At 44.7% G+C, this 13136-nt stretch overlaps 1 protein-coding gene across 5 annotated transcripts in view; it reads right to left on the bottom strand.

Annotated features, from left to right (window-relative positions):
• LOC106810033 (microtubule-associated protein tau-like) overlaps positions 1 to 13127 on the bottom strand; it is a 30716-nt gene extending 17589 nt beyond the window's left edge. For 3 of the 5 annotated variants that reach the window (XM_014813293.1, XM_014813298.1, XM_014813297.1), the window contains exons 1-2: positions 13037 to 13127; positions 12559 to 12757 (exon numbers count right to left, since the gene is read on the bottom strand). In XM_014813293.1, the coding sequence (XP_014668779.1) occupies positions 12559 to 12646 (88 nt within the window). In that variant the 5' untranslated portion in view covers positions 12647 to 12757; positions 13037 to 13127. Of the gene's footprint in view, positions 1 to 12558; positions 12758 to 12882; positions 12941 to 13020 lie in introns of those variants that run through there. The other 2 variants (XM_014813294.1, XM_014813296.1) reach the window with 2 other exon arrangements.
• Positions 13128 to 13136: the final 9 nt, after the last annotated feature.

The raw sequence follows: 13136 nt of genomic DNA, 5'->3' as shown, positions 1-13136 counted from the left end.
GACAGATATCTCGCCGCTAAGAAATGCCCCCAGGGAAACAGACAGATATCTCGCCGCTAAAAGAACAATTATCTCGAAAGAAACTGATACGTACACCTGCACCTATATAGCAATCAATAAAAAATGACGCATCTATATATCTCAGGACACATTCCTACACATACGCTACATATATTTGGCCGGCCATTCACTGTTGGAATTATGTAGCAGCGAAAGATATGAAAAATATATATATATATATACATATGTGTATACGTAAGACCTCACTAGCACGATAATAGAGATTTAATAGAGATGAATGACAGTGAATTAATGTCAGTGTAATAAGAAGCATATAGTTTCAAGATACCACAAGCAGCTTGTGTAAATGCTTGACATAACAGTGTCATTTATTTATTAATAATAATTAAATCAACAATCAATAATTAAGTAGTGATGGCAACAACGATGATAACGATAGTGAAGATGATGATGACGACGATGATGACGATGACGAGGACAATGACGATAACGACGACAATGACGATTATGATGCCGCCGCCACACCGCCGTCAACGATGATGATGATGATAATAATTTTTCAATATTAGTGACGCACTAAGCCATCAGACTTTTGAGTTCAATCACCACCAAATATCACCCATAACAACTTACACGTGAGAACAACTTTTCTCCCATTTCAGCAATCACTCAAACGAATCGACAAATTTTATTGTATCAGCAAGTGTATATATGCATAAGCCAGGGAAAAACGAGAGTCAACATGCATATATATAATACATGGCAATGGCAATGGCAATGCATTTCATGTTTGTGATAACGTCAGCGTCAATACTATTCTGACATTTCTGCATGAAAATATACTTTCACGCAGCAGGCACGTGCGTGTAGCTGTATATAAAAAACAAACGAAGAGAATAAAGGATAGTCGCGTGGTCCACACCATAGAAACAGCAGTAAGTAGAAATACATTTGTTTTATATGATCGTATATGTGTTTGAGAGCAGCGAGATGAATGTGAGGAATAGTACCATCAGGAGCGTCATAATATAGATCTATATTTATTATGACACTCCTGGTAACATCTACTTCTATAAACAACGAGTAGCCGCAGCGTGTATAAAGCCAAAGTTCTAGCAGACACGATCTTTAGTGCACGCACACACAGCATAACGCTGGGTTTACACTACCGACTTTATGTTGGCGAATTAGCGAGATGGACCAATTTCGCAATTCGGCAACTCCGAGTTGGCGAAAATAGAACATGTTCTAATCTCCCAAGTAGTTGCTATCGATCAGTAGGTCGCGCAAGTTTTGCTTTTGCCCTGCAAGTCGGTTGTATACTTGGAAAGTTGGTCTAATTCGCCAACACAAAGTCGGTAGTGTAACCCCAGCTTAATTATAACAGTAAATGCACACAGATAAAAAAAATCCTGCGATGAATTCCAGTGGGATTACAAGATTTGAATAAATCCCATAGTTAAGGATTTCGGTGGTCACAATTATAAGCAAACTACAGTCCCTAGCAGTCCCACCTCGGTAGAACGGTCACATGACGTCACCTGCGTATAAAGGTCACTATTGCCGTTTCTCTGATTGACCGTTATATACAGATTACACTGTATCTGCGCCAGAATTCTGTTTTCAAACTGGCCCTGATCGCGATTCACTTTCCCTCTGCATTTGTCGTAAACGGAAATTGATGACGTAATGGTATCCCTAAATGAAATTCTGCCGTGTACAAAAGTGTGATAGTTTAGTGGTCGTCTGATGTCATGTCGCTATGCGCGTGCGGTGAAAGCTGCGGTTAACGTGAGAGCAACAGATATATCAGAAATAAAATAATTTGCAATTCATACGATGTGCAGAATAATGACTCTTTTATTATAAAGTCAAATAGCATGACAATTCCAACAAATTTCGATCATAAGTAAGCTCTATATATAATAGTTTATATAATACATATATCACATGTTTGAGATACATATTATTATATCACGTGTGCACGTATGTACATATGCTACAGGTACATACAATATTATAATTGAACCCCAATCAGGCTTACAATTAAAATTTGCCGTTTAAAAAGCAAACATGCAAATTATACTCTGTGAAAATAAACACAGTTGTACAAAGTACAGGATAAACGATTGATAATGCGCACTTTGCTAACAGAGATACTTCCCAAGTAATTTATTTGCTAGTTAATATTAAATAGTTTGTTTTATAAATTTAAACAGCTGGTCGTGGCCGCACAAAAACGGAATGTGACACATCAGTAGAGCCTACATACACCGACTACGCATGAACGATTGCCAAGGAAAATATGGCACACAGCGATACAATCTCTAGCTAGATCATCTCGCACTTATAAATGCCTGTTATCATGTGTGTTCCACAATGCTACCCGTCGTATTGGCACGGAAATGCGGCACACTGAATATTTAAATTCCAATGACGGAATTGTCACGCGAAGCGATTGCTACAACGGTGTGCTCAAAGGAAAGGAACTCGCGGTGCAGGAAGCAGAAGCAGAGAGCAAGAATCTCGCAAAGATAAAAAGTGCAGCCCCCCCCCGAATATCGTATAGCATCCCTTACCTAGACGCAATTACTAGATTGCAGTCGCCCGTATGTACGTGTCCGCTACACACGCACTGCCTGCACTGTCGGTCGCACATACGGTCGATGCAGGTTGGGGGGGGGGCGATCGACTGCGAGTCCTTGACGGAATGTCAACGTACGACATTCACCGGATAATGAGTCGCTACTAATCTAACGAGTGCACCTGACTTTCCCAGGCCTGAATGCAGGCTGCCACCCCCCATCGTATCGTGGCTTCACCAGACTGCATCAACGCGCCAGCACGAACGCCTACTGATAGCTGTGGCCTGGTGACCGATCACCAGCATCCCAGCGAGAGAGGTGGAGTCTGATTAGCGCTGGGTCGCGCAAACATGAAACCAGGGGTGAATAATGACAAAATTTCTCATAATTCTTCTCTGATAGAACCCGATGCAATAAGTGGCAGGCTCACGCCACTACGACACATCCACACACATGCGCGCACGCACGCACGACCGCTACACAGTTATTACAAGTTACTTCCATGGCTAAAATATACCGATCTATGTAAAGCGAACAAGAGAGGAAGCGCGTTAAATTCCATGTTCATTTTTCATAATAAAATTGCATGGTAGAATTCTTATTGCTCGCATATTTTAAACGACTTTCGCCATATTTTTTCACCTGGCCAACTTTTAACTGTATTTTAAAGTAATGATTATGTTCGGGGAGTTAGTAAGGGTTATTATCTCACCAACACCCTCAAGCACGCACACCTGCGTGAACACACGCACATACGTACGCACGTACGCACGCACACACACACGCCAGTGTGTTTATCAAGTTCACCAGAGACGCTCATTCATTAGACGACTAATGGCGAACTCTGTATATACATCGATCTAGGCATCATCTAGAGGAAAGATGCTGCGTCAGCACACTATATAGCTCGTGCGGCTGGCTTCCCTCCCAATCACCGACACGCCCCCCCCCCCCGTACGCACCGCACGCACCGTTATCGAACCACAACGTCCACGGCGTGCGTGCGTGCGTGTGCGTGCGTTCGTGCGTGCGTGCGTGCGTAGCGACGCGTGTACTACCGCGAATTAGCGCCTTAATCATGCGTCAGCATGCGCAGGTGATGCCAGCGTGAATCAAGATTAACCATCTCTGTCATGTATATACGTGACCGTCTTAATGGAGTATATAATATAATCAGGAGTGTCATAATAATATACACCTGTTATAATGATGATGGATTCGAACACAGATATGAATAGCGATGACAACGACGGTTGAAACGGACGAATATCATATAGTAATCATAAAAAAATGACTGTATATAGCAAGCACAAAAGATGAAGTACACTCAATCAAGATACCAGCAGAATGTACTAAGTAGGCATTAAAAAATAGACGTAAAGTAAGAACAGTATATTAGGTAACAAGGCACAAATGATTTCTAATATTTCTTCCATTCTTGGACACCCTCGTGCCGGCCAAGGAGCTAAATATAACAAGGAGAGGAAGCGCCGCCATATCTGGCCCAAATCTTTGCCATATTTGGCCATATTGGCCTAAAACAGATTAGTGTTCTATTGTCTCAAACTCCACGACAGATGGCGCTCTCGTTCATGGGCCCAATCTACCACTGCCACAAGCAGATTTCCGTTACAATTTGTAACGCTTTTTTACTACAAGTTTTACAGCAGCCACGTTACTCGTATCCTATGTAATAAGATTTGGACTAATAAAAGTTGCAAAGATTTTAAAAATCCAACCATTGTTTTATGAAAAATTTGATAAAATAGTGATACGAAATAGTGCGCGTATTGTGCGCCCATTTACTACTTTCAAATCATGCGCTGTTTACGAATCTCCATTCGCTGGATTTCCCCGGAGCTTCGCCCACTTATAAAAATAATGCTAGCATTGTGGCAGTGGTATCCTGAGTGTACGAAGGTGCACTGCATGCAGTTTGCTATTGTCTCTGGGTTCGGATCTGCACAGCCGTTTCAGCTGAATATGGGCCATAGATGGCGCCCTTGAGGCGAAAAGCACACAGCCAATCCGCTTCCTCTCCTTGTTATATTTAGCTCCTTGGTGGCGGCCAGGGTGTTGCTGTCCCCCGGGCGTGGAGGGACGGTACCGCAACGTGGCAGCACTAGTGTTAGGATCAGGGTTAGGGTTAGGGTTAAGGTTAGGGTTAGGGTTAGGATTAGGATTAGGATTAGGGTTAGGGTTTTTGTATCATGATATCTGTCCCCACACCATAGATTAATTTTTGTGGATGACACCCGATATATAGATATTTAGTGTTAGGGTTAGTGTTGGAGTTATGGTTATTGTTACTGTTCGGTTTTGAAGTATACGTCAACTGTATCATGTGACCGTTCTTCCACGCCCGGGGGATAGCAACACCCTGCCGGCCACAGCATCGATGCAGGTGGCTCCCCCTCTCGGATAATACTCGACGCGCTGCTGCTGTTGGATTTTTGCACCAAGGAGAAATACACATTTTACATACCAGGGTGTAAATTTGCTTATTTAGCATATGTCATGTGCCATTTTCAATAATCCTCAATAGCCGAGCTCGTAGAGCACGAGCGTTACGTCTGAAAGGTCTATGGTTCAAATCCCATCTGTTTATTTTTTATTTTTTTATTCTTTTTATTTTTCTGTTTAGGGTTAGGGTTAGGGTTAGGGTTCACAATGCGTATACATGTGTACACATGTGTATTATGGACCCGAGTGATCCCGAAGTTGCGCCCTACTACCGTTCGGCTATTTCCGGAAAAATGTGTATTTCTCCCCGGTGCACGATTCCTGCTGTTGTTATATATATACGTACGCGCGCGTCTAACATGGAAACGGTGTCAAACCTTGCAGCACCGCCGTCAGCCCGTCCGGTTCCGGTTCCGATTCCGGTGTCAGCGGTGGCGACGCGGGCGGCGACGCAGGCGGCGACACGGGTGGCGACACGGGTGGCGACACGGGTGGCGACGCGGGTGGTGACACGGGTGGCGACACGGGCGGGTCGGGCTCTTCCGGCACATATATAACTAGCAACGCGTCGCCGTCGTCGGCGTGTGCCGCGCACCACGACCCCACCGCCGTCTGGTGTTTCGCCGTGTAGATATGCCGCTCGATGTTAGCGCTCCGCTCATCTGCAAAGCCAAGCCCTCACCCTGCACTCGTCGGCCCCGCCGTCGGCAGCCGCCGTCGTCGTCCGCTCGAGCGTTGCTGTGACGACGGGGCCGCGCCCGTGTCGTCGCCGTGCATGCAGTCGCCGCATCCCATAATGCACCGCGAGTGACCGTCGCCTGCGCGCAGTAGCAACCGCGTCCGACGCTTCGTCGGATCAACCGATGATTAACTATAAGCGACCGTAATTCTGGCCTGCTCGTCATCTTTCGCTCTCCATCGAGAGAAGGTCACCGCCGAGGTCAGGACGCTCGCTTAGTATTAGCAGGAGTGGCATAATATAGATACTCCTATTATATGAGTCTATATACATATATACATATTATCAGGAGTCTATCAATATATTGATAGACTCCTGATATTATCAGGGGTTACTAATGACAAAATTTGTCATTATTAAACCCTGATATTATACATATACATATTCTGATATTATATTTATTATTATTACTATTTACTATTTACTATTATTATTCACTCCTGAGATTATACATATACCTATTATAATTATTTATTATTACGTATTATTATTACTATTTACTATTTACTATTATTATTTACCCCTGATATTATTACAGTCTATATTATGACACTCCTGCATGGTATTATGGGATGCGACCACTACGACGAGGCATCGGCACTTACTCGTGCATTTTTCTGCACATATTTGATCTATTCACAAGCCGGATATGTTACGAGCGCGTATACGTTATCATATATAACCCCCACCCCCCTCATCTCCCCCACCCCCCTCATCTCCCCCACCCCTCATCTCCCCCACGTCACGCAATACACGGGGAATGCTCGTATTGGAAGCCCAGTACCATGAGGCCAACCTCAGCTCTGCGAATACCACACTTTAATGTAAGAACTCACAACTGATGAGACACGCTTTAAGTCGTACTTTATCGCCATCTCCCCCCCCCCATCGTATCTGCTTCCCTCTGCTTGAATAAATAGGAGTTAACAGCGGCACCACCTTCCCCCCACATTCCCAGGCGGAGTTATTCGTGGGAGGAGTGGTGGTGGGTGGGGGAGTTGGGGAGATCTCGACCGATGCAAAAAAAATAAAAGAAAAACGAGCCGAGAGCTGATCCTGACCTATCTCCGTGACGATACGGTAGAACACAGAGTCTTGGTCCAAATCTTCGTCGCTTCGACTATATTCACTGTATGAGACTGAAAAGTATTTGCAGAGTGTGAGCGTCGATACAACTATAATAAAGCACTGCAGCCCTGCTCCGCGATCCTACTCAACCCCTTTCGCACGCGCTCAAATGTCCGCTTCACAAGAAAAAAAACACACAAGAAAACACGTTCAATAATATATAAAAAAAACAATCCTATTCCATCGAGGTAGCTTTGACCCGTTATTTGTGACTATCATGCTGCTTTCACACTGGGGTTTATCCCGCTTCAGGTCCGGACCTGAAGCGGGATAAACCCCAATATGAAAGGTCGAAACACCCTTAGCCCGAGCTAAAGTTATCCCGCTCTAGGGGTTGGTCAGGTCCGCTTCAGACCCGAGCTAACGTCAGTATGAAAAGGTATCTCGACTTTAGCTCGCTCTAAATTCCCCCCCGCCAAACCCCCCATTACCCCATTCATACTGGGGGGTTATCCCGCTTCAGGTCCGGACCTGAAGCGGGATAAACCCCAGTATGAAAGGTAGAAAAACACTTAGCCCGAGCTAAAGTTATTCCACCTCAGGAGGTGGTTCAGGTCCGCTTCAGACCCGAGCTAACGTCAGTATGAAACGACTTATCCCGAGCTAAAGTTATCCCGCTTCAGAAGCGGGCTAAAGTCGTGCGCAGTATGAAACGACTTATCCCGAGCTAAAGTTATCCCGCTTCAGAAGCGGGCTAAAGTCGTGCGCAGTATGAAACGACTTATCCCGAGCTAAAGTTATCCCGCTTCAGAAGCGGGCTAAAGTCGTGCGCAGTATGAAACGACTTATCCCGAGCTAAAGTTATCCCGCGGCCAAGATGTGAAACCACGATCCCGGAGCATAAAGTTATCCCGCGTTCAGCAGGGAGCGGCTAACAGTCGTTCAGCAAGTATCTGAAAAGCGGCATCATATGCCTTGTATTATATGTCATCATGTATCAACTGCCATAACTGTGTCATAACTTTAACCCGCCAACTGCGACGTCACTCGCGATAGCTAGCCCCCTAAAGTCAGTGATGAATATTTGCACACTGCGCGTGCAAACAGTAGCTCTAGCTCTAGCTGTCGAGATGAACTGCAAACTGCTCTGTAGGCCTACATACAGACGTGCCAAGCGAGCGGCGTTTCCACACTTCGCCAAAGCCACCAGAGCGGGGTACGTGGTAGTGGTGGGCCGTGTGACACGCACACGTGCCCCAGGCATCAATAATAAAGCAGGCGGGCAAGATCCTCTGTGCGACGATAGATCAACTCGTGCTTCCCCGCCCCGGCAATCAACAACAACAGCCCCACTAGTTTTTTACGTGCTTGAATATATAAGTGACAACAGAAGTCCCTGGCGTTTCTTAGGCAGCGTAGATCCACCCCCCCCCCCCACCGCGTCGCGACATTTCTCCAATTTCGAACATATCCGCCCGTACCTGGCTATACGTGCGAAGAAGACGCACCTGCAGGCAGCATCTCGCGATCTCCCCCTCCTCATCTATCAGCAGAATAGCGAAGTGCAGCGCGCTGCGTGCGTGCCGGACCAACGCGCAACGGCCCATAGGCATCCGCCCCCTACGAGCCATCGCCGCAGATGCAACACTGTTTACGGGAAGCATCGATGTCCGTGGTTTGGAAATTACCGCTGGTCCATTAAGCAGCGGCACCGATAGTCCGCGTTTGCCGCGGCGCCGGCGATTCCGCCCATATGATTGAATAATTACGAGGAGTCTGCGACGAGTGTACACATCACACATTAGGAGCGTTCATATAGAGGCATCATCCCAAGGGGGTTGAGAGAGAGAGAGAGAGAGAGAGAGAGAGAGAGAGAGAGAGAGAGCGAGAGGCGAGAGCGAGAGAAAGCTGACGTGCTTCCAGGGTAACGGAGCTAGGGTACTTCCAGAGAGATAGCTGGCTCTTCCAGGATGAAAGAGTTATGATGATAGCTGAGGGAGTGAGGATCATGGGAGGCAGGACAGGGAGAGATGCGACGGAGAAGACTTTCTCATATACTTTACATTTCGATGCTGCAAAATTCGGCTATCAGCGTAGACTCTATTAAACCGCTCTCACTAATCTGCGAGTAGTTTGAATTCTTGTAAACTGCATGTTTACAGCCTGTTATCAAGTAGAACTTTGGCGGCTGGAGGCGATATACAGGCTTGTTCCACAGAGGCTTTGAGCATCACCTGTCACTTCAGGTCCTGCATGATACGCCCTACCTGTGCTATGCCCCTTGTACTGACGCAAATGCGACAAATGTCAGACAACCATGTAATATTCAGCACGCTTCTCTTTCTTATTTTCGCCAAGCTTATACAATATACAAGCGCTTCAGCCGTTGCCGCGTACAGTACGTTTATTCTAGGATGCATTACGAATGTCAGAATGAAGTCAGTCGCTAGAAGCTGATGTCTCCTGGTACTACCGACCGTTGCCAGGTGCAGTGTAAAGTCCGCTGCGAGTACATGTATCCACGACCAGTCTGTCAGGTCGCAGGCTAGAGCTCCTTAATGCTTCTGGGTTCATGGAACTGCCATGAACACGGTAAACGCATATCCGGACTCTCTATCATGATCATGTTTGGCCATTAGACGTGACTACTCGTCGCAAATTACTACAATCGACGAATACTAGAACCGGTGCGCACATCGGACTCTCACGTTGTATTGACCACAAAAATGACGTGAGTGGCGTATAGACTGGACACAGGGTTACGGCTGCTCAGCGTTTGTACACTTGGGCTGGCTCGCGGACAAAAGGAAAACGACAGTCACGCCACTCTCAGCAGTTGTGTCATGTGGAACATCGGTGATATCCGCACCGCTAGAGTTGACACGCGCTGTTTTACGTCGAGGCGACAACCTTAACTGCCATGAATGTGTTTAAGTAATTTCTAACATTAGCTCACATTTTCTCAAATTTTTAGCACGAAGCAAGCTGCTATGACACTATCTGGTAGCTATAACCTTACTGAACTATTATATTATAATCTATTTTGAATTGCTAATAACTCGTACGGGCAATTCAAACGGATTAAGCACGAACCTTTACGTGAGGGCACGCAACCGTGAGTCTTTTGTTAGCTGCCTCTCGTTAGCTGCATAGGCATGCAGGGTTGACATGCACGTAAGCAGCCGACGTCTTATTTAGTCAGGTCGTAAAACTGGTACAGCAGACGTCGCCACGTGTGAACGCGTTATACTGACCTCTCTACACCTTGACTGTTATGTGTGTCACTGGCAACAACCTTTCTTTAATCGGTGGTACAACTTGTAGGTACATAGGCACGGGAAGGGATTTAACTTAACTAACAACTTGTATAGGGGCAATTTCAATGCAATGAAACATCGATTAATTCAACGGAAGAGATTTTGCCTGTTCGGTGGTGTCATAGAAATATATTATAGAGACACACATTATTTCTATGGGTGGAGTTGACCCTATAGTGCAATAGCAAGGCAGTGACAACGCTGCCACAGCTAAACAACGCCATGGCTTACCTTACATCCAGATAATAACTAATTAATACCAAGGTACACATAAATGTCTCCAATAACTCGTAGCAAACACGTAAATAACGTAGCAAAGACGCTATATCAATCTATAATTTTCAACGCGCATGGATGGAACCAGACGTAGTTTGTCTGAATACCCAAGACACTTTACGATTGATGACGTCGTACTGTACAAGTAACACACAAATGACCGATCGTTAGCATACATGTAGCCAGGAGTGAATCAAAACAAATATCTTCTTCTATGAAGACAACTAGACTATCTGTGCAGGAACATGTATTGCTGAAGAGTGATATTGTACTCTGGTGTGAATCCGTTTCATATCATCATATTACACTAATAATTATCATGCCAGGGCCGTAGGCTGAGCAAATTCCTAGGGGGGCAGTGGCGAATTCAGGATCTCAAGGAGGGGGTGAGAAACAGGTGGGGGTGTGGGGGTCCTCCCACAGAAACTTTTGAAAATGTAGATCGCAGGAGATGGTATTTGAGGCACTTTTGAGTACATGTATACAGCCTTCATTCTGACTACGACAACTCTCTTTTAGTAGAACAATTTATGTTTTTAATTTTTCTCCTAAATCTAGGGGGGGCAGCTGCCCTCCTTGCCCCCCCACCGCAAGCTACGGCCCTGCATGCTATGTATTACTAACTAGATTGTTGCTAGTAACCTAGAGTACACTCAGCCGATCTGCATTGCAATTGAATTATTATCATATATACACTCAAATTGAAGCCGGTTGGCATTCAACGTATTTCCAGCACAAAGCCAGCAAAACCTATTCTTGCACTGCACTAGTGCACAGCATCATTGTGTCATAGCCCCGAGGGATTTCTGCGTGAGGAGGTTCTGCGTGCAACTGGAGCAGAATAGGGAAAGCCGAGTTTATAGAATTTTCATACAGTAGAACTGGGGATGCAACGAGACTATCGGTGGCAAATGGCAGTACACCTAAAATGAGTCACTAACTTCAGTGCCTACTAACGCTCATAGGGTCTATGTACCCCAGGGTACTATCGGAGGGTACCCTGGGTACGGTTCGATATATCGGAACGTACCCTCGTAACTATTTGATATGGTTAGGGTTAGGGTTAGGGTTAGGGAGTAGGCGTAGGCGACTCCCTAGACTCGTTAGTGGAGTAGGCGAAGTACGGTCCGGCATATTAGATAGTACCTGGTACCAGGGTACGTTCCGATATATCGAACCGTACCCAGGGTACCCTCCGATAGTACCCTGGGGGACATAGACCCTATGAGCCCTACTAACCTAAACATGATCAGGGTCATCACCGTAGAGCTATATAGCACTTTATGTTCAAATCATCTGAATGAAGATTAAATTTATGTACATTTATCTATTACACAGCACAAACATGCCTGTTAGTTATAGCACAGAAACATATGGGAATTTTCTATCTCGCAGTGTATTACTTTCTAATGTCATATGGTATATTGTAATTTCTTAGGTACACACAATGTCAATACACGATTAAAATTTAATTGGGAGGATGGAAATTTTAATCATATCTTAACTAGTTCTACATTCTATACATGATCACTTGACATATGGAGGAAGTAAATGACTGTTTGATCAATGCATATTGGAATTACATTTATAATCAATTAGTTAATTCATAAATATGTTTTACTAGCTGCATGATCCATACATAAAAAACACTAATATACTAACACGAAATACATAACCAAGAATTTATCAGGGTAATTGTGTCTTGTATCTAATTATTCATTTTATGAAAACAATAACCTGTTTGTAAATTTTTGGTACAATTATATGCAGTAGCGCACTGCAGCTGTGGTCCAGCAAAAACGTTCTCGATTTTGTTGTAATTACTGACTAATATACAGTTCTGATGAAACGGGTGACCATTGTGAAAAATATACAGCCAAATTGTAAAAATAACACTGACATCTGCTTAAAAATTGTTAATCTTAACATCCATTTCGATTGTGGATTGATTCAATATCAAATCAAGGACTACATAAACCCCTGATCACGATAACACTAACTGCACTCGTTCCTTCTCTTCGTTAAAAGCTGGGGCTCCGTTTCTATGGCACAGCACCATTGATTATTGTATTCATAATTATGTACATACCACCATTCACTTTCATTGACTGCATCTGTTGAATCGGCTCTGGCTGTGGCTCCCGTTCACGAGGCAGTCCCTGCTCAACTTCTTCCATGTCTTATAATCAATGTTAGCTTACCAAGAGCACAGTAAATTCACAGCCGACCTATGCACAATGAGAGGGGCAAGCACGTCTCACTCCTATCGCACTTCGTCTGCGTGAAATCTGAAACAGCAAAACCGATACACATTAATGCTCGTAATGAATCACACTGCAACGCTAGGGCGCAAAGGAGAGCTAACTGCTAATTACTTAAAATTGCTTAGCGGCGAACCCGTAAAATACTGTACATGTATGTGAGCTTGCAGCTTGTCAGGTTCAATGCGAGTAGTGCGTCTACATGTTACGATTGTTTTTGTATGCGTGCGACGGTTTTTACACTAGAAACACAGAAAGCAAATTTCCTTACGCACGCTGCACACACTAACCTGTTATATCATTTACCTACTAGTGTTATCCGTTCTGATTTTAATCGTAAGCAACTTCCTAAAATTGAAGGGTTTAAAAAATTATTCACTTCAGTGTATTCTTTTTTATCTTCGCC

Source organism: Priapulus caudatus, unplaced genomic scaffold (genome assembly GCF_000485595.1).
Source record: "Priapulus caudatus unplaced genomic scaffold, Priapulus_caudatus-5.0.1 Scaffold405, whole genome shotgun sequence".
Classification (NCBI taxonomy): domain Eukaryota; kingdom Metazoa; phylum Priapulida; class Priapulimorpha; order Priapulimorphida; family Priapulidae; genus Priapulus; species Priapulus caudatus.
Note: the sequence above shows the minus strand (reverse complement) of the source record. Positions and strands in the feature narration are given on the sequence as shown.